At 43.7% G+C, this 27,045-nt stretch overlaps 1 protein-coding gene across 9 annotated transcripts in view; it reads left to right on the top strand.

The window, feature by feature from the left end:
• The window catches only part of RASAL2 (RAS protein activator like 2), a 165,316-nt gene that overhangs the window by 53,186 nt on the left and 85,085 nt on the right, over positions 1 to 27,045 (top strand). For 6 of the 9 annotated variants that reach the window (XM_071435888.1, XM_071435886.1, XM_071435887.1 and 3 more), the window contains exon 1: positions 3,961 to 4,925. The exons of the other annotated variants lie outside the window; for them this stretch is intronic. In XM_071435888.1, coding sequence (XP_071291989.1) covers positions 4,370 to 4,925 — 556 coding nt within the window. In that variant the 5' untranslated portion in view covers positions 3,961 to 4,369. Of the gene's footprint in view, positions 1 to 3,960; positions 4,926 to 27,045 lie in introns of those variants that run through there. 9 annotated transcript variants of the gene reach the window in all.

Below are 27,045 nucleotides of genomic sequence, written 5' to 3'. Positions count from 1 at the left end.
TAGAAAGGAGCAGTTCGGTCATGGGAGATTGTAGTTCATCCTTTTTTTACAATATAAGCTATGAACTCCAATTTTACACTTTGTAGTGCCTTTACTCAAGCACTAGACAGCTTCCAGAGAGCAAGCAAGCATTAAAGATTAATTTGTAACATCAGAGCCAGGTTCTCCTTCTTCCAGCTGCTTGGCAATGGTGCACTTGGGGTTTTCTGTGGTATTGCTTTTTTACTTTTTTAATTGGCTGGTAGTATTTATTAAACAACATACTCTGAGAAATTGCTGAAGCTCCTTGCAGTAGACCTGGGTAGTTTTTTTCTGGAGAGCTGAATGATGGAGAATAGAATTCCCACACAGGAGGCCCTTGGCAAAGATTTATCTTCATATGCTTGGTGCAAATGTAAGGCTGCTTGTGTATATTTTCTGTGAAATGTTATAAAGTTAAGAAAGATTGTTTTCCCAATACAATCTTAAAGCTGAAATACAGTTACATTCCAACACAGCAAATCTGCATTTTGTGCATAAATTACTTAAATATCTAGGAGTAGTGAAATATAATGCTGTTAAACATGTCAAATGTGATGATTAAGTGACTGGATTGTTAGGAAGAAAATAGTAATTTTCTGAAAAGCTAAATGAATGATTTGGCACAATGAACTGCAAACACTACCAAAAAAAAAAAGAAAACTGAGAAAAATATGCTGGTGGAGGATCACGTTTGTAGGCAGTTGGTATTAGAAACAAGAGTAAAAATATTTCAAATTTTCTCAACTTAATTGACAAACTCATTTCTTCCCCTGACATTATTTTACCTGCTGACAGCTGCGTGGGAGGCTCAGTATGGCTGGGATCTCACATCACTAATGCAGTGGCAGTCTCTGCTGTAAGCTGATTTCTTTGTGATACTGAGGCTGGGAAATGCTTCCAGTCTGCATGGAAGGACTGGGCTGGAGCCTGAGTAACTGGCCTGGAGATCAAGGAGAAAGTTCTGCCTTCTGGATTACTCACTGCATGTTCTGTGGACACCAGAAATGCTGGAGCCACTTGAGACAAATTTTAACTCAGTGCCACTGAATTAGTGTAGACAAAGGGGTTTTTTGAACATCACCATTGCTGCTGCTGCTGTGTGTAAGGGAGGGAGAGATCAGTTTGACTCGAAGCCCAGGCTAAAATTTTTGAGTTAGCTGTTTTAAAGAATTGTCTTATTGGTAGACTAAGCAAACTTGTCTGTCAGTGTTTTTGTGTTAATAAACATGTAAACCATGTCTGCCTTTTTAGAAGTACTTTGAGAAAGACCCTTTTACCCTCTCTAGAGTACACTCTGAAACCTCAGCTAGGCCAAGGATAACGTTCCTTTGATCACAAAATGTGTTCTTCTGAGCAGTGGTAACATGAAATAAAAAGTGAAACCAGAAGGAAAAAAAAGTAAAAAGCCTTCTGAATATTATTCAAACCTAAACTAAACTGTAACTTTGATGTTTTGGGCTTCATGTAGAGTGCTTATTGAAGCCTTTTTCTGTATTGTTAGGTCTGTACAGAGCTGTGGTCCAGCCCCTGGCCACACCAATAAAAATAGTTTTGAGTAGCAGTTAACCCATTACTGGTTTTGCACGTTGCTTTGTGCTGTAACTTGAGACGTGGGTAATCTTTCTGTGAGTTCCCTGGCTGAAATGGGTGGTCTGTGTGAGTCAGTGATCAATGCAATGCCAGCTCTATTGGGAAGGGGATAGAGAGATCTTTCTGTACAGTCAGGTGTCCACAGGATGGTGGTGGAAAAGGAGGGGAGAATCCTGGAGATCATCTCTGTCCTCCTGCAGGGACATGTGCCTTGCCTGAAGTTCTGCAGAGTGCTCTTGTGCTAAATCCCTGCCCTGGTGCTGCTGGGCTCGTATTATCCAAGCTGAGTCATTCCTCAGGGGTACCAAGTGCTCTGATAGGGCAGGTAAAGGCTCTCCAAGGGCTGTTTCAGGAGCCTGTGTGGGTGCCCAGCCTGGCAGAGATCAGCAGCAGTTACAAAGCACACTAGAAATCCCCAGCAAGCAACCCCAGGAGGGCTTCAGCTCCTGCACCGCCTGTCTGTGGTTTCTGTCCTCTCCTGCCCTTCTGTGCTCCCAGCCCAGAAGGAGATGTCAATGTGTTAGTGGAAACTTGTGCAAACCCAGCTTGCAGAGATGACCAGAAACCTGCCTCACATTCTCAGCTTTCCCTCCTGATTATGGCTTGTGCCACTGGAGCCAACCACATCATCATCTGTCAGATTTATTCATGCTCCTGCTGCTCCACAAAGCCTGCTTTACCAGCCTGCCTCATTCTGGCCAAGGCACTGCTGCCACATGAGCAGCAAAAGGCTCAACAAGGAGAAGGAGGACCCATTGCTGCAAGGGGTTGGGGACTCAGTAACAGCAGACCCAAAAAAACTCTGGGGTTCTCAGTGCTTCTGGATTTGCCTCAGTCTTGAGAACATGGACACCTGTGGCCTCTGTGCTTGGTGGAAGGGATCAGGGAGGAGAACAGCTACCAGCAATAGATGAAGGTCAAGGTGGGAGTTACTTTGAAGAACCTGTGTGAGTCCATGGGGCCAGATGGGCAGCAACCAAAGGTGATCAGCAACCCTTGGGATGAAGAAGCAGAAGACAAAAGCCAGCTAACTATCTTCTGGTGAAGTCCATGTCTCATTTTCATGGGAGTATCTTTGTGTTCACTGCTTGTGCTTTGATTGCTTTGGATGGAAATTTGTAGCAGAGATGTGGTATAGGTACATTTTGGCATTCCAGACTTACATTCTGAGCAGTGTGATGTTGACAAAGCACAAGAGGCAGCATCATTATTTGATGCAGAAATTGCATTGCAGTGTCTGAGCTGTTTCTGTTTCTGGGGTTATTTGTTGTGACTTCATAAACATGCTCATTTTTAGTTGCTTCTGTGGTTTATAATTGAAAAATCTAACTTGCTACTGAGTAGAGAAATTATTTTTTGATTTGAAGGAGGTTTTAGGGTAACTCCTTCTCTGTTCTAGGGAGCAGTGGTACCCTTTCCCACATATACACATAAATAAGGAAGTTTTTGCATCTGCAGCTGTTAGAAATGTACTTTGGCTGATGAATGCAGCCTAGCTTAAAGGAAGGATCCCATAATGGGTCAGTTAAGCTTTATTGGTCTGCCAGACCAGGTTATCATTTTATTTAACCAGAGGAGTTGTTTTCATTGTTCCTTTATTGCCAAGGGTGTGTCAGCATTTCCATTATAAACCCCCTATTTTCAGGGATTTGTGTAGACTTGAGATTTAAGTGCTCTGGTCTAAAACTTGGCAAGCGTGCTCTTCGTTCACCAGCGGATATTTTCTTTATGAGATTTTAGAACGGTCAGCTGTTTCTTAAATTGTAGTGCAAGAGGGGTTTTTCCTCTTGGTTAAGCAGATAGGACTATTTTTTCCATCTCATTTATTGCAACTAGATTTATAAAAAATAATCCCCTATTCTGCTGTTTAAAAAGGGAAGAAAGGGGGAGGAGAAAAAGGACTATCTTCCTGCTGCCCTGTTCTGTTTGCCATGTCTCAAACCCTTCCCTTTGGTCTGTGTTTGGTGAAGTCCCACCCACCCTTCTCTCCTCCTCTTTACTTATTTCCCTTCAGTGTATTTACACTCTCACTGCATTGAGTTGCAGGGTTTGTTCTCCTTCCTTCATTCCTCCTCTTTGCTTTCCTGTCTCGTGCTTCCAGCACAATTCTGATAAATCTGTCTCAATTCTGATAAATCTGTCTGTACTGCCTTTCTCCAAAAGGCAGCTCTGAGGTACTCTTAAGTGATACAACATACCTGTGGTAAAGAGAAACTTTATACTTAACTATATCTATATTAATATACTTTGCTACTTAACTGAAGAACGTGTGCATGACTCTCAGTTGAGTACTGCAATTTTTCAACGCTTTTCTGAGACGTCGCTGTGTCTCTAGAGCAAAGTACTTTTGCATTCCTTTTTTTTTTTTTAACCAAATCTTTAATGTAGACTGAAAAAAGTGAAGTGTGATTGGTACAGAACAGCACTGTGGGTTTTCATTTCTGGGTTCTTTTAGTCATTTCCTGAGAGCTTGGTGCAGAAATGTGACAGCCCAGGAAGCGATAGCACGCTCAGCAAAGCTTCGTGTGCTGTTAGAAGTTGGTGTGCTACAGGTGAGGGCATGTCCTTCTTGTGGAGATGTAGGAATACCTGGTTCTGGGATTGGTGCTCAAGGTCTTCAGGAAGGGCCTCTGCTGTTCTGCAGTTCACAGCCATGAACAAGTCACTGGGGATGTAAAATGGTGAGTGAGGAACTACAGCTACGTGACTACTAAGCAACGAGGAGTGTAAGTGAAGTGTCCAATCCAAAGGGTGGAAAATGAGCGCTTTCAAAAAGCATCACAGTCTTTCTCCCAGGACCTTCAGAAGATCTTTGTCAGAACAAGAAGCTGGCACAGCTGCCTTGAAGGACTATCACTGGTACCACCGAATGAAAAGCAAGAAGTTGAATAAACAGATGAGTTTTGACTCAGAGAAACCTCTTGGAGCGTACAGGTGGCAAATGCATCCTTGGCCTCCCTGGAGGGCGAGCAGAAGAGCAGATTCCTCCAGTTTGAAAGGGGAATGCAGTGACCCAAGTCTTGGTAAAAGTTCTGCAAGCATGGATGCTGCCAGTGCTGACACTCTCCTGGAGGACCCACCTGAGGCACCCTTCCCAATGAGGAGCAGGCCTCTGCGGGTGCCCTTCAGCCGCTCGCTGTCCGAGCCCCACGGCAGTGGGGCCGCGCCGCCGTCCCTGCCAGCCGAGCCCCAGGGCTACTTCATCCAGGGCATCTTCTCCTCCCTCTCAAGTGGCTTGGCAAAGATCATGAGCCGCAAAGGGGAGCCCATAACTGAAGGCAAGACAGAGGACAATGCAATTGTTTTGAGTCCAGGTAATGAGCTCACTTTTGTTTGGTTCTGTTTGTGTAACAGGTGAGGGCAGTGAGACACATGAGAGTTGTTTAAACTGTTTTGTAACTTGTCTTTATCATCGTGACAGTGATGCTCTGATGTTCTGTCTTAACTTTAAAAGCAACTGAAAAAAGGTCCTTTCCTGATAAGGAAGTGGTATGAGATGTTTCAGTGTATGCTTTAGAACTCAGAGGTCCCTTTAAAACAAGCATCACCTGCTCATAGCAGTAGCATTTCCTTCTCAAGTGTGTGGTATATGCAGTCCTGCAGGCACAGTATCCTCTGTGGTGTTGTGCTGCCCTGATTGAGATATCAAGCTTGCTCCTGTCAATGAAGTACCAGGGAGAGAGAGAAATTAAGCTGTCTTTTAAACAGAGTTCCAGACAGTGGAGTGGATCTAGTTCCTCATACCAGATTCTCCATTTCGTAATCAAGCAGCTGGATTGGTGTCTGCTCTCTGGTAGATGCCAAGGACAGGCGTGTTGTGAGGGTTTAGCCAGCTGGGATTGAGGTCAGCAAGATGCCAGTCTGAGATTTCATTTCAATCTACCCTGCTGATAACACTCTTAAGGCAGGGTGGGGGAAAAAAAGTGGGGGAAAAAGAGGATAAGCTTGCCTTTTTTCTCAGGCTTTTCTGGAACTTTTTAGTGGGCTACCCAGCTTGAACCCAGTAACTGATGATGCCTGGAAAAAAATCCACAAACTTTATTTTGGGTTTTATTACAAATTTAAACTTTCTTGCTTCCCAAAACCTCAGCACCTTTCAGAGTCCTCCAGATTATCATATTAAAAACCTGATAACATCTGGATATGGTTGAGGCTGCTGGACAAGTCATCAATATTCCAAAAAAGTCAGTAGTAGTAGTGAAAGAAGAATATACTATGTCTGCAGGGGTGTTCAGTCTTTCAGTCACAGTGAAATGTCCCTGACAGGCTTGTGTTTGTCATTGGAAGCTGCCACCTTGCTTTAAAACAAAAACAAATGACCAAAACCAAGAAATAACTAAGAAGGACTATATCTGTACAAGCCTATTTATTTGCAGTCACTGGTTCATTTCTCCAGGACCTTTTTCAGTAGAAATTTGGGTTGATGATGCTTAATGGATTGTGTGGAACACATGGTGGGGGTAACAGAAAGTAACAGAACTACTTTTCCTGTTTTTCTTTTCTGTTGAAGTCTTCTAATTAAGGAGTTAGTTCAGTTTTTTCTCTGTATTTATTCAGATTAGGAACAAAGGTTTCTACTACAGGCTCTCACTGTTGGTGAGACCTTCTGGGAAGTTATTCTATGTGATATGAGCATTTGGATCAAAATGCCACAGTGTATGCAGGGCTGAGCATCCTTCTTTCCTCTGTTCTGATGCTCTTTGATACCAAATGGTTCTCTCATAATTCACAAGTATTGCCAGTCTCTGTGTTGTTGGGATGCTTTGCTTTTTAGTAGTGTGTAAAGTAAACAAAGGAAAAGGACGATTTGTGAGAAGGCACCACTTGGTAAATACTTCATGTCAGTTATGGAACAGTGGCAGATCCTTTTGGTTCTTTTTTGGGTGGGCCAAACCTCTGTCTGAGCCTGCCAAAACTGGTTTTGCAAAGGGAGTCACAATTCAGGAACTGAGAGAAAAACAATGGGTCTCTAGATTAAAAGTCAAACTCTCTCGAGGGAGGAAACTGTAGCTGAGAAGGTGTTTGGGGAAATAAGTTTGATGAAGTCACCCATAACATCACTTGCAACAGCCAGGTCCTGCTTGGGCCACCTCACAGGAAAACAGAGCTTTTGGTGGGATGGACAAACACCTCCATGGGGTTTCTTTTTACCCTTTGCCATCACAAACATTCTATCTCTGATCCTTCAGGTGGATGCCAGCTTGTGTTTAACAGAGCTAGCTCACTCTGTAAGAGGTGCAGCTGTGTGGGATATACAGTCAGAGGACTGTAATTGCTCTCCACTGGTTTTATTTTTCCTTGAAGTGCTGCCTGTGCCACATTAGCTGGAGCTGCTGGGCAGAGGCTCCTGCCCTGTGCAAGGCTGCAGGCTGAGTCCTGCTAAAACAGTGGGAAAACTTGTGAGCTCCTGGAGTTTACAGCTGAGGTCTGTGGGAGGTGACTTGAGGACAAAAGGGGTGAGAAATGTCCATCTGTTATGTTCTTCAACCACAATCTAGATGCTCAGAAGGGATCAAATCTCGTGTTCTTCCAAAAACCACACTAGTTTAATTCAGTGAGGGTCACTGAATTGTCCACTGACTGTTTTGGTGCTTGGGTGGGCAGAGGGTGTCTTTCCATGCCTATAGTCCTGTTTGCTGTTCAAGGAAAAATCCAAGTAAAGGGATGTTTTCCTCAAGAAGCAGAACTTGGTAATCCTCATGCAGCTGAGATCTGTGGTAAACCTAACCACAGGATGGTGTGAGACATGGGGTTTCTCCAAAGTATGCAAACAGCTTTACACAGAAAAGCTTGATCAAAAGTGCCCCAGGAAATGTCTGTTTGGACAGAAATTCTTGTCACAATGACTGAAACCCAAGAGACCTTTTCTGTGTTGTGAAATACACAGTGGGAGAGGCACACTTTGGACTTGGACCAGGAGAACCCAGGGGTGCACATTCCATCCCTCTTCTGTCCACAAAGCCAAGTCCTCTACTTCCACCGCCTCACTCAATTAAAAGTATTTCCACTTTCCTCTGAAATACTTGGAGATTATCAACTTTTTTAAAAGTTTGTCTTCCTTCTAATGCTTGCCTGGCTCCTTGTGTTTTGCTTCATCTCTGTGCCAGAATGGCAGAATGGTTCCCTTCTTCAGGAAATGCTTAACTCCCAAAAGAGGAGCAGTTGTTTTTATGGCAGCTTGAAGAGGGAAGTGGGATTTAAAAAGAAAAGAAAAAACAAGATCTGGGTAAATATTTTCCAGTTGGTCTCACAGTCTAGGAGGCATGTTCAGACACTGTTTCATCAGTTCTTGGCTGTGCAAATCCCTCCTGGATGGACTCACTCATCCTCTTAGGCGATGAAAGGATGCTGAGCCCCAGGAGAGCTGCATCCTTTGGCTCTGCCCAGAGCCTGGGCTGGCTGCAGAGCCTCCCCCAAGTGCATGGCACTGCAGGGTGGCTGTGGGGAGGAGGGCACAGATGGAGGCAGCACTCAGCAGGAACAGCAGAGCTCCTTCCTGGTGTGCTGCGTGGGCCTTCCCAGGAGCAGCCTGGGCTGGCTTTGGCTGGGAATGAAGTGATTTTGGTGCATATCTGCTGATTTCTAACCACTTCTAGAGCCAGCCATTTGGAACCAGCATTTCCCCTGGCATGTGCAAAGCCTGAAGGTAAAAGGCCTTATACTCACTATTATTATTATTACTATTTATAGTAATATTACTATATCTATAAAATATATATTACTATTTATTTATTACTACTATTTATTTACTATTATTATTTAACACTTTTATTGTATTGTAATTAGGAAATAGTTGGCTTCTGATGGTAATAGCATGAATTATAACATCTCACCCTTCTCATGAGACTGAAAATAGAATAAAATATTTTAAAATCCCTCTCAGTTGCCCCACCTCTGGGTCAGGAAAATACTTAATCCAGCAATTTACGACCTAAGAAATCTAATATCATATTAATTTCTAGTAAATATGTTAGCTTGAGGAAGGAGAAGTGTGGTTCTGATAAACTTGTTGATTGAGAACATACCATGATATGGGTGGAAAGAAGAAGATAAGGAAGGAGCTATGCAGACAAAGCCTTGGATCCAGGCTTGTGGGTGAGCAGCTGCACCTGTTCTTATTATTTCTGAGTAATACCAGTGACCCTTTCACACTCTTGAGAATGGGTTTGGGAGAGAGTTCTCAGATAACATTTATTTCACTGTTGCTTATCTGGATCTCAGGGTGGTGTGTGTTTAATTGTAGACTGATGACAAAATAATCCTCCAGTAGAATGCCTTACCTATATCTTCCCTGGGTATCTCTGGTTTGGTTTGAGAGGATGAGGGTAAACACTGGGTTCTTTTACTTAGTGTGTGTTTGGTTTTCACAATCACTCTCTTGTTAATGTTTTTATAAAGACAGTTCTTCAGAATTCCTTCCTTCTCTTTTGTCACCTGGATAAAGATATGTTTCTTTGGTCTTTTAATTTTGATTTCAAGCTTTCATTCATTTTCTAGAGGATTTTTTGTGCCTTGAGTGAGAGAATATCTTATATCCTTGCTTTTCCAGAAGTGCTTGGGTTTTTTTATAATTCACTAAAGTAATTTGAACTCTGCCCTCTTTAAGATCTTTACACTGTAGGTTTACTAAATTACATTTCATACATATTTCCATATAAACTTATCTAGAGATTTATATTTTCCCATTTATAACTCAAAACCAAGGCAGTTCCCTGTTTAGTTTCTTTCAGCAATTCCCAAAATACAAAGCTGTTTCTTCCTGAGTAGGAATTCAGTATTTATTACTCATTGGAGCAGCTTTTCTGTATTCATGTTTTTAAAACCACTTGCTCATTTTAGAAGCCCTTCTACTGACTCATGTTCCTCCACTCCCAAACCTCTCTTGCTCTTAAGTAGTTTATTTTTGGTGGGGTTTTTATTAGGGAAGTTTTACACAATTGAGCTTATTTAAGTGTTCCTTTAAGTGCTGTGCAAATGCCTTGTGCTGTGAAACCTGATGTTTTTGTGGAAAGGTGTAGTCTTAATGTTCAAACTCCTGCACTTTTAATTATCAGAGCAGATTCAAGATAGCTGCTTGTACAAAATCCCTCGTTGTATTAAACTGTAGTTTTGTGTAGTTATAAATATTAAAATAATTGTGTAGTTATAAATACAAAAATAACACATTGCAGCCTGGTTTCTCTCTCTTTTTTAAACTGTAGTGTGGTCTCATGGTAGTAAATGTTTTGTTAACATGGTATCTTTGAAATTACAGGGATCTGGGGATGCACAGGAAACATTTCTGGCATTTGACAGCTTTAAGTATCACTTAAACATCCCTCCCCACTACTTCCTTCTGCCTGGTTCATCCCAACCATTGTAATGTTTAATGTGGGCTATAGGCTAATGCTAACAGCTGAATATTTATGAACACAACACAAGATAATTACTGTAATATCTGAAGCCAATAAAATTATGCTGATCTGATTTAAATTCCACTTAACGGACAATGTCTCTGTGCAAGCAGTTGCAGTAATTTCAGCGTTGACCTGTGATTTTCATGTATTTAATCCCCACACCACTTTGTCAGAATCCAAAAATTCACATTCAGTGGGATGAATGAGGATATTTCTATTTGTGAGAGCTCTTTTCTGACTCATGAAATCATGGCAAGTGACTGGCAGGGTGTTATGTTCCTTTTTGCCATTTCTGTGGCCTGTATCTGTGGGACTGTTGGGACGTTGTACTTTGTGCTGCTTGTGCAGAGCAGTCTGACAGCTGGTGCATGCAGGAATATTATCTGTGATTGCCTTGATCATGAGAAATTATTGCATGGGAATTATCTGAGGAGAGGGTAATCATGTCCTGGAGACGTCTTGTCTCCTGTGTTTTCTTAGCAGGGAGAGAGGGCTTTGAAGAGATGCAGCTTTCTCAGAGGCAGCCAAAGAGTGGAAGTGTGGAGATTAGGAGAAAGGACTCCCGGTGAAGTAAAGCTCTGGGGTTTTGGTGGGAGAAGCTTTTCCTTTGATAACAGGCCAGACAGGGTCAAAAAGAGGTGGCTGGAGGAGGGAAAAACAGTCTTTGCTTTCCAAAGGAGAAGCTGTGTCTGGAGCAGGCGGGTTTGGAGTCTCTGACAAAGCTCTGTGTTCCAGCTGTGGGGTCTCCAGAAAGGGAAACTTGGGCTGTGAGACCCAACAGGGAAGGATGTCCTGGAGGGCAGCGGGAGATGCTCACATCCCAGGGCTTTCTGAGGGATGTCAGCACCTGCCCCACAGCCCAGGAGGGGCCCAGACTGGTCCTTGCCAATCCCCTTGAGGGGTCAGCAAGCCCAGGCTTGGGAAGTGTGAAAGAAACTGTGTTAGACTCTTCTCAAAATTATGTGTTCTTCTTCAAGACAGCCCTAAATCGCAGCTGCCAGAGGGTACAGAAAAGGGAAGTGTAGCCAGTGGTTCAGTTCCAGCTAAGCTTATTTGACACTGGAAATGGGAGCCTTAACTCTTCCTGACACACACCCATTTGGGGCCTGCAGTGAGAGGGTGACTTCTCCAGGCAAAGCTCCCTGGTTTGCGTTTGCACAGACGCTGCCCGCGACGGAGCTTGGCGCGAGATGAGAATTGCCTGTGTGCTCACAGAGCGAACGCTTCCGAGGCACATTGACCCTTTTTTCCTTAAAATAACAAACCCAGAGCAAAGTATTTGGGGTTTAGGCCTTTGGTTTTTTTCCAAATAACAAATGGTGCAGATTTGCAGTGCTAACAGTATGTGATTTAGGACTCAAAGCGATGGCATTTTAGATGTAAACATGTGCAAGATTATCTCTGTGCACTTATTTATCCCATTACTTTGCTATAGAGTTACTTGATTGCCTGCTTTAACTAATTAACTTGTATTATCATTTAGCCTTATGCTTTCTGTGGTGATACTTTCTCTGTGGTAGTTACTCAAGAGACTCTTTAGACTCTTCTGAAATAAATACTTCATAATCCTGTAAAACATCACTTGTTTAAAGGAAGCTGTTTATGTAAACAATAGGCTAATGCATGAAACTCTTGACATGTTAGCATCGAAACCAACTGTCTCTCCTTTCCTCTTTCTCTGAGGAAAGCTGAAGCTTGACATCTGCTCTTCTGTGGGCGAGAGAGCTTTTTACAACTTATGGGGCCGCTTGTTCAAATGAAGTTAAAAAATATTTCCTACAGAGAAGGTGATAGAAAAAAAATTACCAAAATAGCTTCTTAAAGAAGCTCATGTTTTGGAGAGTCAGCATTCCCTGTCTTTGTGCCATGTGGGGAATAAGCTGGTCATTTTAATCTGTGCATTTGGTATAGAAGATCTCTCTCAAAACATGGGAATTTAGTAAGGACATGTAGTGATAGGATACGAGGTAAAGGTTTTAAACTGAAAGAGGGTGGGTTTAGTTTCCACATTCAGAAGAGATTCTTCTCTGTGAGGGTGATGAGGCTCTGGCACAGGGTGCCCAGAGAAGCTGTGGCTGCCCCATCCCTGGGAGCATCCATGGCCAGATCAGGGCTTGGAGCAACCTGGTCTAGTCAAAAGTGTCCCTGCCCATGGCAGGGGGTGGAACAAAATGATCTTTAAGGTCCCTGTCAATCCAAACCATTCTGGGGTTCTGTGGTTCTATGAAAAACCACTTGTCTGGAAACTGCTGCAGAGAGGAGCCAGATGAGTGACAGTGATGTGTGAGAACAGGAGTGAGCAAAGCCACTGCTGCAGTCAAATGCATTTATTTGTGTCAGCTGTCACCACACATTGCTGTTGATGCTGTCTATAGGTTTGAGACTTAAGGGATCAGAATTATATGTTTTTTGAGGTTTGAATTCTAGTTCCTGAGATTTGTTAGTCATGCAATGATCTCTGATTCTTTTAGCCCTTTCTTGCCAAAGACAAATCCCTCTTTCTAAAAGGTGCAAGAAAGTACTCTGTCAAGTCCAATGGCAAGTTGTAAGCAGACCTTTTATGTCTGACTTCAGCTGCTCTTGCATATTTTACATATATAAATAAAACTTTAAAAACTATAAAACTTTCTTTCCTGGGAGCTTTCCTTACTGCTCCCAAATAAAATCTTCTGAGACTATCAGATATTTCTGTGATGATAATGTGGTCAGAGTTTTAGCTTCACCTCACTCATCCTAAGATGAGTTGCTGTCGATTTTCTTCTACTTACACTTATGAACTTACAACCCATTTTCATAGAAAAAACAGTAGCCCTTTTGATGTAGATACTCTTAAAAGCAATTTTCCTCTAACAGTCATTTAGTGACACAGATGCTTTGGCAGGCAGGTTTGGCAGGTTTTGACACAGTACTACAAAAAAATCTGCCAACCTCTTGCAGTGTGTCTCCATCTACCTTCTCTCTCCTATTAGTTCTGGCTGCACTTGTACACAAGAAGAGGCTTTGTTGGCAGCACAGATCCAGGCAGTGGCCCTGAGAGAACTGCCTGTGAAGGGAAGAAGGTGAACACACAGATCCAAACAGCTCCCAGTTGCCTTCAGTTATCTCCACTCACGCAGGGCTTTTTTTAACATTTCTGATGGGCTATTTTGGCTGTGTCCTGTATAAATAGCCTCTCTCAGTAACCACTTCCTCTGCCAGCTTTGTGAAGCAGTGGATCCTTGCATGCCTGATGTACTGTGGTGCTGCTTGTGCAGGCTGGGCCGGCTGAGCGCGTGGTGCTCAGCAAGGGGGGGATTCTGGCTGCACTGTGGTTTATTTGTAGGTTTCCTGTCAGCCCTCCTGTAGCTGATAAAATGTGTGGTTCAAGCCACTGATGTCTTGTATGATAGCCTGTTCCTTTATTGACATAGTACTTAAATGATACTGAGACTTACTCTTACAGAAATTGGGATAAAGTTTTGAACAGGAGGGGGGAAAGAAGGGATAAGTGTTCCATCTTTTGTGGCAGAGACAAATTGTCTTGATGTTGGTTTTCATTATTTCCAACTGTGACTCCCATCCCACTTGCATATGCAACTGTCATGTGGTAATTTGGCTCTTCTTTATGGTAAAACAGTGTTAGGGCTGATCTGTGTTGGTAAAAGCCTTTCAGTCCGGAAGAGCTGGTTGAAAGCACAGGGCATCTAGGAGAGTGTTGAGTACCCTGGCAGGTGAGACCCTTGTGCCTTTGTGGGGTTGGGCATCAAGAGGTTTGTATATCTTTTATATGTCTTTTTTCTATCTTTTATTGTTACTACATAATCTCAAGAAAACGTCCGGGGCAGTCCCCCTGGTACTTCAGCACAATCAGTCTATGTTGTTAATACTAAGGAAAGAGCAAACCAACACATGTCAGGAAAAGGTGGTGCAACATTTTCTGCATCTTGGCAGTGCAGAGACAAATCCTGAAAAATCCAAAATCAGGCTGGTGCCCTCCTACACGCAAGTGCTGCTGAGCACAGGCCAGGGCTGGGGAGCTGGGGCTGCTGTGGGGTCTGTCCATACCCAACACAGCTCTGCTAATGCTGTTGTCCCCCTCCTCACACAGACACTGCTGTGGCTGCTGTGTTCACTGCTTTAGCTGTGCTAACAAGGTATTTTCAGCTGCTGGACCCACAGCAGCAGGGAGGAGGCTGCCACCAAACCTGCCTAAGGAGCTCATTATAATGGCAGTTCCTTAGCTCCTGCTTGGATATATTCTAAAAGGGAAAGACTTCTTTCCAGCAAATCTATTTTCCCTTCTTCATTGTGGAGTTTCTTTTGAGTTTTCTGTGAATGCCTCATGCCTATAAAGAGAAGTGAATGTCCTTAAATATAATTGTAAAATGCATTGTTATTTTTTCGGGGGGGAATGATATGTGTAGAACAGGAGTTTTGAGTTACTTTGACAAAAGACATGAATGGCTCAAACGTACTAATTGAAAATTTTCTGTTTGCACAGGAACCAAAGCAATTTATTGGGTGCATATGTAGCATCTTGTAGAGCCAGCAGCCACCAAATGCAGGAGCTTGGCTGTGCTGTGCAGCATATGTACCCAGACTTCTGACACCTTCCTACTGTTACTGTGGAAACTATAATCTCCAACACAGCCCTGAAACAGGGGGGCTTTATCTGCAAAAGGGGACAAGGTCTGCAGTTGAGAAAGAAATACTCCTGTGCAGTGTGAAGCCAGCTGGGGCACTAACTGTGCTGGATTTGCATGGTTGAGCTTGATGTGGAATTGCGTGTTCAAATGGATGCTGATGTGCTCATTGTAATTTCAATGGTAAAAATCCAGGTGGGTGTGTTGTAAATGCAGTGAGACATATGGACCTAAGGAGACCTATCCTGAGAAGTGGAAATTAGGGAATGCAAGGGAAAGAAATAACATCCTTGGAGAGTCAGACATTTCTGAATTATCAGGTATGCAGAAGGGAGAAAGTGACAGCAGAGAGGCTCATCAGACTCCCTCCCTGCCCCCAACAGGCCCAGCCTGAATTAAAAACACATACAGCAATCTCACTCTGAATAACTTCTGCATGGCTATATAATTTCAAAGAGAAATGCTTTCAGGGTGATGATAGGTTTTGTCTACATCTGTAATGTCTCATTTGTCTTTGGATACCCAACAGCCTTCGCTTTGTTTATTCAGAGCTAAGCAAACATGAAGCTGAATGTGCTTTCCAATGATCAATGTAAATCAACGTGAAAAATGGAAATCATTATAAAACATACACACACATATATATTTAGTGAGGTTTGCCAGATTGATTGCTCCTAAACCTAGAGCTTGGCTGTTCTTACGTGCAGAGAATTCACAAAGAGACAGCCATAGCCCAGGGATAGTGAAGTGTGGTCACTGATGGATAAAATAAAATTCATGTCTGTTTGCATTTTAATGGATTTTAATCACATGAGAGTTTGGGGGGAAAAAAATAGATTTTTTTCTTTTCTTTTCATCATCATGTCTGATTGCTTCAGGGCTAACAAAAATGGTCCCAGGTACTGAGGTACCGTTTTCAGTTCTTGTGCTATTGTTAAAAAAGGCTTTTGCAAAGACAAGGGATGTGCACAATCATCATTAGTCACTGAGAGCAGGACAAATATACCAGACTGTCGATGTGGCAAGGAAAGCAGAGCTGGAAGTTTTTGGCAAAGTAGTGAGGGGGAAATGAGCAAGAAGCCATGGATGGTTTCTATCACCAGAGATTTACAAAAATAAGCTTGACATCCATCAAGGGTTGGGAGGTAGGGTACCATCCAGCTCTAACCATGTGGAAGCAGCACCATCTGTCTCTGGCAAACCAAAACTCTTGAAGAAAGGGAGTTGCTCCTTAGTCTTTCACTCTTTGGGGCTGCCTCTCATCTGTTTGCCATTCCTGCTCTCTGTGACATGATCTTCATACGTATTTTCAACGTTCTTGCTTTGTGCAGCTGGCAGGGACCAGCTCTGCCCAGTTCACCACTCCTTCCTGCTGGCCCTGCTGCTGCTGCCTCATTCCTGCTCTTCAGCTGCTTGTTTCCTCTGGAACTCCATCCCTCCAATTCCATATTGGGTGAGATTCATCCCTCAACCCCCAGAAATAATTTTTTGCTCAGGAGCGCCATTACTTAGGCAGCTAAGCCAGTAATGTGCTAATACTGTCACTAAAAAAAATAAGCAGAAAAGGGAAGAAAAAAAAAAAAGAGGAGCAGAATTTGTCAAAAATGCCAAGCTGTTTTATGAAGGACACAAAATAGAGAAGCTGAAGCTTTTTGCCCCGGATTTTCTTTTGTTATGTCACTAAGTGGGATGTTTGTGTTTGTTTATAGTCTGATTTCTTGTGTGTTTTGAAATCTCATTGTACTCAGTGGTGGAAAGTTGGCTGCTTAAGTAAAGGCATGTTAAGGACAGCTCTCTACAGTAGCTGGAAGGAAATGCTTCTCAAATGCATTGTCCAAGTTGGTTCTAGTTAACAGTCTCCTGGGTATGTGAACTTTCCTTGGCTCCTCCACCCATCTTTTGGCAGCAAACAGAATTCTTAGCATTTCAATTTAAAAATAAAATAATTAATAAAAATCTGTGCTGCCCTTCTAAATTGTTTCCCCATAGGAGTGAAATGTAATTCAGTTATAACTCATTAAATCACTTGTGTGGGTTGATTATTCCTACTGGGGAGGGGATCCCCACAAAACAGCAACATAAAGCAAATCTCTTCAAAATATTGTAATTATTGTGTTTCTATAAAAATTCCCTTCTCCCTTTCCTCCAGTCTGGTTGGGTTCACTGTTATGAGATGCAATTGCTCAGTAGGACTGCTAATTAGATGTTACCAGGCCTGTTTCTGCAAGGTTGTGACCTATAAATTTCTCTTTAGCATTGCTGTAGGACAGACATTTTCTCTCTACTGGTTATTATTTATCCTTGCTGAGTTTGTGTTCTCCTTCTAGGATTTTGGAGAGGAGTACCTTTCAGATAAAAGGGGGCTTGGATTTGCCCTGGGAGCTTTGTGCTGTCAGTTTGCAAAACATTCAGAAGGGAGGACAACTGGGGAGAAGTGCATGTTTGTGCTTAGGCATTAGATGTAAACATAAATTAAAATATAATTTAAAATACAAATTTTTAGGTATAAAAATCCGTCTTGAAAATACAAATCAGCTAAAAAGCAGTGTAATGAAGAACAAAAGGCTTGGCCTTCATGAGCTTTATATTTTACAAGTTTTGAGGAACAGAGCAGGAGTAAGGAGGAAGAAAGTGAGAAGGTGAGGGCTCAAGGGTAATGAGTGTTTGGGGTGAGGATGTGGCCTTTGTTCATCACAGCCTGAGCTACTGAAAGGAGAAGGGAACATTAAGTAGAGGGAAAACCCAGCTGAAGAATACCTGAAATACTGCACCCTACCTCCAGATCCTTTTAATTAGCCAGCCCATGCTCAAAGGATACATTAATCATGCTGCTTGGGGTTTGCCAAAAGCGTGGGGAGCCTGCTCCTCCTGTTCAGGTGCTACCTCAGGAGCCTGGAGCTCAGCATGGCAAAAATGTCCCAACCAGGCTGGTCTGCAGGAAACATCCTTCCCCTGGCACAGGGTTAGCTGAGCACTTGCAGTTCTCTGCCTGGCACTGTTACTTCTTCCTGTGTTGCCTCTTACTTTCCCAGCTGGCTTCCCACAGCACAGAATCCCAAAGGGGTTTGGGTTGGATGGGATCTTAAAGATCCTCCACTTCCAACCTTCTGCCCTGGGCAAGGACATCTTCCTCTAGGCTGGATTGCTCCGAGCCCTGCCCAGCCTGGTTTTTGAAACTTCCACACAGCTTCTCTGGGCAATATCATGCAGAGTAAGCAAGAAGAAAGAAATCACCCACTGTATTCTGAAATTTTGGAACAAAATGAAGCTTGGTTTGCCAATCCTGACGCTGTGTGGTAATGAGGAGAGCAAAGCACTCTGAGTCAGGGTGTTCCTGAGCCCTGATGCCAGCCTGCAGCTCAGTGTCCTGCTTTGACCATCTTGGTGGTGACTTCCTTATGCTGAACCAAAAGGGATTTTTCTCCCCAAGCCAGTTTCCCTCCCTAAACCAGGTGCAGTAGCTGGGTTAAATTACACAGGGAAACCAACCTCACATAACCTCTAACTGAAGGTTAAAGGGTAGAGCTGATGAAAGAGGTACTACAGGTCATTGCCATACTGCATTAAATGTGGGGTTCAGGTTATTTGCCACAAGACATCTCTTTGCATAAATGTAAATGTGGCTCAGGATCCCCATTGCACTTTTATGAGATCCAGTCTCCTTCCTCTATAAAGTTTTGTGCCATTCTCAGTAATGATGAAAAAAGTCCCATCTTTTGAGTATTAATGTTGATTTACTGAGATACAGGAAGGCTTTTCAGATGTTAATGAGGAAAATGGAATGAGGAGCATTCTGGTGCTTTTGCTTCTAAGTAGGTCAAATCAACAAATTCGTGTGTAATAACCTGGTGGTTCCAGGTCCTTCTGAAAACATTTTGAAGATGCCAGAAGGAAGCAGAGTGGGTCTGTCTAAATAGCAAGGGGAGTACTGCAGGGCTTCTTGTACATGATATTTGAATCCCTTGAGGGGGTCCCTTAGTCATTTGTTTTAAGTGGTTAAAATACAAAAGCTAACTTTAGCCTATATGCCTGAATGACCTGCAAAATATGCAAAACATGCACATTATTGCAGCAGATTTTAGTGTCCTGTGAACTCTTCCTTTGACAAGGGAAATAAACTTCCTTCTATGAGACAGCAGCAGTGCTCACAGTCCTCTTTTCCCCATAATCTGTTGAGGCAAGAAAAAGCCCAAACCCAAAAAAAGGCACCTAATAGCTTGTGTGTCTACCCAGAAACAGTCAAGAAACATTCAGACTGAAAATAGCTAAAATTGTACGTCAGCAACTGACTGTGCAGTGGTGGCAGGGTGAGCAAGTGTTTAAAGCATCATGTGAGACCTTCATGGGTTTTTTGTAATATGTTGTTTGTTATTTCTCCCTTATTCTTTCTTGTCATGAACACCACCACACACAGGGAGGGTTGGTTTGAGATAACATAGGGTGTGTTTCTCTAGAGGTGAGTTTCAGAGCTGGGGAGTTCAGCCATCCTGCAATTGCTCTGAGAAATGAATTTTATAGGGTGACATCAGTGGCAATGAAAATATCTGCTTTGTGGAAATAAAGCCAAAGGTGAAAGCTTCTAAAAGAGACAGCCTGCATGGTGTAGTTCAGGCTGCAAGGAAAGACAGCCTGCTTGGTTTTCAGTTGTTCATCTGGAGCTTGTTGTGGGCTCTGTCTCATCACTGCTCCCTTTCTGTGGCTCTTTCTTGTCTCTGCAGAAATGCTTCCCTACCTTTGCCCATCCCATACCTCCCTCCTTGACAGGAAAAAGCAGAAGGGTCCTGCTCTTTTGAAAGTGGTCTGTGACAGATGAATGCCATCTGGCTGATGCCTTCTTGGCAAGGGTGGGGGGTAAAGCAGTCTGTGAACTTTGGTGGTTTTGTGATTTGGTGCTTTTGCCAGGCTCTGTGCACCGCTTTTGCCACACATCTTTAATTGTGACCCCTGGTACACTGGTACATTTTTGTGTGTGTGCACCAAAAATGTGTGCAGGAACTCAGCAGCTTTTGCTTTTAAATTGTTTGTTGGGTTTTTTTTTTTGCACAGCTGCCTTGGACCAAGGTCCTTTTAAAGTTCAGGACATTTTTTCTTTTGTCTTCTTCCTGCACTGCTGCAAAAAATAAAGAATGAAAAGGGAACAGCCCACTCTGGATGCCTGGTGCTGAAGAGGCTGTGAGATGGAGATTAGGGGTTGGTGAGAGCAAGCACTGCAGAGGACAGAGCAAGGTGAAGGGCATAGAGCTGGATAAGAAAAGGACCATGCATAAATTAGGAGGAAAAACTGCAGACTTTTTTTTTTCCTCCCACGAATAATTAACTTTTCTGCTATTCGCCATTTTCTGCTTTCTAAACCTCTCATGAAAGCCTCTCCTTGCTTTAGGGAGAAGTGTCACTTGAGAACCTTCTCAGAACTTGGCAGCTATGTAATAGGGGCATGTAATCTTTTATAATCCTCTCTACAGGTTTGTAATAACCATTTCTGTTTTGAGATTCCAAAGTGTTTTGTAGGCCAAGTGGGAATTTAACTGTGAGAAAAAAATGTACTTAATATTCAGGAGCAAAGATGAGTGGTCCTGGGCAGGGAACGAGACCTGAATAAGAAGGAAAGGAAGGGTCACAGCCATGGCTTCAAGCAACTGCAGGTTATTTGAAATCTTAGTTATCCTGGGAACCAAATTGGTTTTTTACAGGGACAGCAGCTTCTGTTGCGGTGATGTCATGAGATTGACGAGGCCGCACAAAGAGCCCCTTGTTCGCGGGCGCGCGGGGAGGCCAGGCCGAGCGCAGGGCGCACCTGCGTGCTTTGTAAGGTCCCCACCTTGGCTGGGCTGTCATTTCTGGTTCCACTTGTTGAGCCACCAACTGCTCACCGATTGCCTGATTGGAAGCTGCTGGCACTGATCCATCTGAGAAGGTGCTGATGTCTCCTGACAGGCACATCTTGCACGCTGTGTCCCCTGAGCCGGGCTGGGCACAGCCCAGGAGGACGGGGACAGAGAGCAAGGCGAGGATCAGTTACCCTCTGTAAGTTTAACATTTAGCAATCGGCTATGCAGCAAGTAAGAAGCTTAGAGGAGCTCAGTAGTGCTCAAGCTAATTGGTAGCTTTAAACTGCTATTAAGAGCTCCCACACCTTTTGCTCAAAGAAGCTGCTCGATGACAGCAAGCTGGTGCAACTTTCTGCTTTCTAGTCAGAATTACCCTGTGAGCTTTATGCCTAATTTTTGCCTCTGCCATTAGCTCCTTAGCTCTCATTTTTTAGGACTTTGCAAGAAAGCTTGAGACTGTTGGCACACTCAGCATCTGCTCACTAAACTAGTCGTAAGATTTTAAGACTTGCGGTTTCTTTTTTGGAACAGCTCCATAATTTTTCCTTTTGAAAATAAAATCTCGGTGCAACTGCTCGCACGGTTGTGGCCTAACTGAATTTGTGCTCTGGAGCTTCTGCAGAGCCCTTGGGTACCAGGGAACACTGAGGCCTTTGAGGAAACGTCAGGGTGGCAAATGTGTGAGCACAGGCCTTGGGAAAGGTTTGGGTTTGGAATTGCGTGAGAAGGGAAATCTTGGCTGATCTCTGCCATAGTCTCAGCCCTGGTGTGAAATCTCCCGAGCTGGAGATAGGCACAGTGGTGACGTTGCAAGAACAGGGCAGATGTATGGACTTGGGCCCAGGGGAAGTTGGCAGAGCTGTCTGGGAGCTCAGCTGCAGCAGGGAGGCTGCTGTACCTTGCTCGCCGCCGGCCGACTCTTGCACAAACAAGTCAGATCTCTCCTAGGGAAGGAATTGAAGGGGTGGGAATGATGTCAGCCAGAGATCCCGTCCTGCTGGGAGATGCCAGGCTTCTTGAACAGTAGCATTCTGTATTTTGTCTCCTGCTGGTTGCAGAGGAGACAGCCCTTGGCTGCTAAGGCATTCGCTCATCTGATGGTTTATTCCTCCCCACTTAAAAATTGCTCCTGACATGTTTTCTCAGTGCAGAAGTTTAAGAATCTGGCTGGCAGCTCTGGTAGTGGACAAAACGTTGATTCTCACTCTTTGAGTTTTAAAGGTTGATCTTTCCTCTTGGTGTCAAGGTGAGACTGCTGCATGTGAGAAATTCTGAGCAGCATGGTGACCCTTCTCCCAGCCCATCACAGCTCTCAGCAAAGCTTCCCAGCAGCTGCTGGGGAAAAGCTATGCCTCTAGCTGAGGGCAGAAGAGACACACAGTCCTCATTCAGAGGAAGGGAAAATCTTTCAAACCTCACCTGTAAGGAGTGAACAGCAGATACCTTCAGACTTCCCATCTCTAAATTTTAAGAGATTCCTTCTCCCAGAGCTGACAAACTGATGGTAGGGAAATGGAAGCGCACACAACAAGCACGAAAATTGCCAGAGTCGCATTTCTTTGAGGATACAGGACATGAAAATTGCACCTGACTGAACAGTTTTTACTTTAATCTCCCTGTGGCTCATGAGATTCTTCACTGGGAGAGTGGAAAACCAGTCTTAAGACTGTGTCTGATCACTGCCACTCAATAAAAGAGCAGTGGAAAGTTAATAGGTTAGATTGGCAAGATTGGCCTATACTAGAAAAATTAAAGATCTTGTGAAGAACGTGTGTTACAGTGCCAAATACATTGGAATCTGAGAAAGCCATGGCACTGGTCATGGCTTCTGCCAGCTTCTAAAATACTGTTTTCACCTACTTAAACCTTTTATGACTTTATTCTGTGCAGAATGGATTTTCCAGGTAGTGTTTTGGCTGTAAGCGCTTGGCCTGAGAGCTTCTGAGATCTCTGAAACCTGATGGTTTGACTAAGCCTTCTCTACCTCCTACCCAGGATATTAGATTTCCATCTAAGAATTTGGTTATCATTGCCTGCAGCTGCTGGAGGAGAGCAACTGGATTCAGCTGAATTGAGGGCTGCCCATTACATGTGGACTGAACTTTGTTGAGTGTGGCTATGATATGTAATGGGAAGAATTCACACCAGATACTTACCTCTGTAATAACATCCTACGTGAATGGCATGCCTCTCATCCCAAAGGATCTGCTCACACTTTCTACACTTTAAATGCCACCTGCTGCACCAGGGATCTGTTGCTGACCACGAAAATGTAGGTACCTCTTAGCTGAAATGGAGCCATGCCACAGAATGATTTAGAGGGGCAAGTGAGTGCTGCTGGATCTCACAGTAGCTATGAGAGGTTTCCTAGAAAGGAAGCCCACATTGTGCTTTGAAACAAAATGGCAAAATTAGTATAATGTGTGCAGGTCATATTTCTAAGTGTGTTGTGATTCAGAGAAAAAATTAACCAACCCTGAGAGCATCATGTTTCTCTGTAGCATGGCAGTCTGCATTGCTGCACCCAGTATGTGCTGAATTTTCCTAATATTTTACCATGAGCATTGTGTTTTCTGTGTTGGGGCAGTGTGGTGATTGTCTGTACAAACTTGGAGGAGGAGAGTCCCTTCCTCTTCCAGGTGAATTTGGGCATTGTGATAAGTTTCTCTTTGAGCAGTTTTTGATAGTGTTTGTCTGCACTGTTCTGGTCTTGGCTGGATCAGAAACCATTGCACGTGGCTGGGAGTTGGTTTGAGAAATAAGAAATGCAAACAAGGGCTCTGTATGGCAGCATGAGAGAAAACAGGAGTTGCCTTGGTTGTACTTTTTCTAGCAGCCCCTCAGTGGCTGACCTCTCTCCTCCTCTGCCCTGTGCAGATGTTGGGATGTTGCCCCTCTTGCAGCTGGGCCAGCATTGCTCCAATGCCTGTGCAGGTCTTCACCTTCAACAGCTGTCTGAACTGAGTGCACATACCCACCCAGCTGTGTGTCACAGAGCCACTGCTGCTGCTTCTTTTCACTCCCATTAGTGACTCCTTTTGCAGAAATCCTGCCTTGTTCCAAGATTTGAGGGAATGGAGCATGTTGAGACACTGTGTATTTCCTTTTCTGCCACATCTTGCACTTGAATCCCTTCATGAGCTTTGAGATGGTGGAAGTTCAGTGGAAGGACTTGTGGTTCTTACTTATCTTTGAAGCTTCCTGTCAGTAGTAAGGCTTGTTTCAACCTGCTTTATTAAGGTTGGAACTGATGGTTATTCAAACTGGACTGTGTGGTCATGCACAGCTGGGTAGGTTGGGGTTCTGACAAGCTCTCAGATGACAGCACTTACCTAAAATGCTTTTCTCTCATCCTGTCTCTATGGCAAGTACATAAAACATTGTGGAAACATTGACATTGGGCAAGCAGACCTGTTGTCAAAAGGTGTTAGGGCTCCTACTAATCTCTCTTCAGGGGAAAAAAATTCCTCCCAGCATACAAACTTGGCCACCACATTAGTTACTCAGCTGCTTGGCAGCTCCTTGCTGGAAATACTAGGAACAGAATATGGACCCTAATAAAGTGGAGGAGGAAAATTTGGCAAGTACTTCAGTTAGCCCTTGATTTCACCATAGGAATAGTGCAGTTCAGAAAAAGGAGCTCTGAGGCGTGCCAGGGGTGCTCTTGTCATCACTGGGATGGAGGGTTATTTCTGTGTTTTTATTGATGGTAAGTAGAGAGTGCTTTTTGGCAGAGACTGAAGGCATGAATTTGCCTTTAATGTAGTTTTGTTGGCTTGGTTTCTGGTAATTCTGTTCTTTTCACTGCTTTTCTGGTTGTAGGAGAGCTGTTGGGGACTTAATGACACTGAAGCACCCATTATCTCTTGGAAATAATTTTCTGATTCTGCCCATTGCCTGCTTTTTGGAAAATATTCTCCGCTCATGAACACATTTGGAATTTTAAGGAAAATAATTTTTGCATGTTTGCTATGGAAGCATTCAGAAATGTTCCCATCTGATAGGACTGCTCTGCTCCATAAATACTACTAAACTGCCATCATTTTCCTGGGATGTCTTTCCCTGTCTGTGGGGATTAGCTTGGCACTGGCTGCTGCTGCTTTCCACGTTTCCTTGCCCTGCACCACTCAACACTTCTGCTGTTGATATGTGATTATGGAATCACTGCCCCTCTATTTTTCCCCTTCTTTAAAAATAAGCCCTGTACTTCAAGAATAATAAGGTACAAGTTGTCATCTGACTGAAAGAAAGGGAGCTTTGTGGGTATTTATATCATGGCTAGTGGCATTTCAGAGCCCTGAGGAAAAACAACACAGTTTCCAGTCTTCAGTGATGTCGGATGTGGCAGGAGGCAGCGGCAGGGATGTACCAAAAAAGGGATTTTTTCCAAGCTGTTACTTAACTGATATTAGCATTTGAAGGCACATAAGGCCTGACCTTTAATCCTATGTGTAGACTTGCTGATCTGCTTACTTGAATGCCTCATTGTAGTGCTGCAGAATGAAGGGATTGCATCAGACCCAGAGAAATCTTCTGTCACCAGAACTTGCCTATTTAGGTGTGTGGCTGCATGAGCCCATCCCACACGTAACATCTGCAAACTCAGAGCTTTCAGATGCACCTCCCTGATCTCTTCTCTAGCTCCTGTCTGAAGGAGTGATCATTGCATTCATCAGTGAGTGATCATTCATCTCCAAAGCTCAAGCCTTGCTGTGTGAGCTGACAGAGCGTTAAAAAGGACAATCCTTACCTGCAGTCTTTCCCAAAAGTTTCAGTGTTCCTCGTTACACATGGACTTCTTGCAATTCACTTCTGTAGTGATCCAAAGCATGGTGCTTAATTAGTTTTATGGGGCTTTAGTGGAAGAGGTCGGTGGGTTTTATTACATTCACGTGAAAAGCTGGAGCCAAGAACATAAAATGAAAACCGAAGATGAAGAGCACCGGAAAGCAGAACAGGGTTTGTGAGGCGACCAAGCGTGTATGTGATACGGTGCAAAGTCCCAAAGAGTCTTCTGTCTAAACTGGTAACATACTTCAGAATAAATTTTGAAGTCACAGCTGTTGTGAGAGGCTCCAAAGATATCAGCCATGCAGGAGGGAGAGCTGAGAAATAATTTAAATAGGTGGGACTGAGGCACCAAAGCTACACTGGGGTCCTCGTTGCTGTGAGTTTTCTGGGAAATGAAGTTTATAGGGTGACATCAGTGACAATGAAAATACCTGCTTTCTGGAAATAAAGCCAAAGGTGAAAGATTCTAAAAGAGACAGCCTGCATGATGTAGTTCAGGCTGCAAGGAAAGGCAGCCTGTTTGGTTTCAGTTGTTCATCTGGAGCTTGTTGTGGGCACTGTCTCATCACCTGCTCCCTTCCTGTGGCTCTTTCTTGTCTCTGCAGAAATGCTTCCACATCCGTGGAGTTTGCAATGTGCTCACAGCATCAGACTGAAGTTATGGTGTCCCATGCTCTGGAAAAACAGCTTGCTGAAGAGAGGCTTGCAGGGGTGCTGGGCTGTGCCCCAACTTGTGTTCAAAAGGACCCCAATGCAAACACAAAATGGTACCACTGTGGTGTTCCCTAGGGGTGACTGACAGCTCCAGACACAGCATGGCATGGCATGTCACTCTGCCAGCAGCCTGTGGAAAGCTGTTCTGACGTAGCCAACCCACTTGGCAACACAGCCATGGCTGGCTCACAGTGCCTGATGACTCAGTTAAGTCCTGGAGTTGTTATTGCAGTGGAAGAAGTCGTTCTGTTCTTTAATTCCTTTTGTGCAGCCCATGGATCTGTTGGATGGTATCCTGCCAAGGCCTGTAGTTAGAAGAAATTATAACACAAAGATCTTTTGGGGCTGGGCAAGTCGTGACTGTAAATTCTGCGTTGGAGCTGATGGCCCAGGAGGGTTTTCTTTTGCCATCACAAAGTTTACCAGCAGTTCCAAATGCAGTTCCTTGGTTAGTGCTCAGTGCAGCTGGCTGCACTCTCACTGCCAGCCCACCCACATCAGCAGGACAGGGCACACATGCCTTCATCCTGTTCTCCCCCTGCAGATTTATCATGTGCTTTTCTTACCCAGGAGACCAGATCCCCAGAGCTCTCATCTTCCCATTTCTGTTGCACTCTTATACCAGGAGCTCATGGCTTCATCCTTCTCCTCTACTCTCTGTCAGGTTTGTCATGCTAGGAAGGGGTAAGGCTCATGTGCTGCTTGGGAAGCCAAGGTCAAAGCAGGAGCAGCAGTGGTTTTGTTTTACATCTGGTTTGGTTTTTGGTTGGACACCATGATAAATGTGAGTTGCAGTTATGCCAAAAATCTACCTGGAGGGCTCATGTCTGTAAAATGGACTAATACATAACTTGTGGGTGAGTCTGTTGTGCTGCAGGGGTTTGTACAAATACACTTTTGCTTCACAGAGCTTATGGTGGTTTCTCTTCATTATCTTTATGCTTAAATAGAGTTTTGGACAATTTTGAGCCACACAGTATTTGTTGTCACTCTCACAAACTGAGTTGTATCAGAAGTAACTGTGTCATCTGAGTCTTCATCTCAGCTTCTTCCCTGAATGATTTTACCTGACATTAAGGGCAC

Source organism: Agelaius tricolor, unplaced genomic scaffold, assembly GCF_023055355.1.
Source record: "Agelaius tricolor isolate 1412-34295 unplaced genomic scaffold, bAgeTri1.0.p SCAF_11, whole genome shotgun sequence".
NCBI classification, from domain to species: Eukaryota; Metazoa; Chordata; class Aves; order Passeriformes; family Icteridae; genus Agelaius; species Agelaius tricolor.
This window is presented reverse-complemented; position numbering and strand designations above follow the sequence as displayed.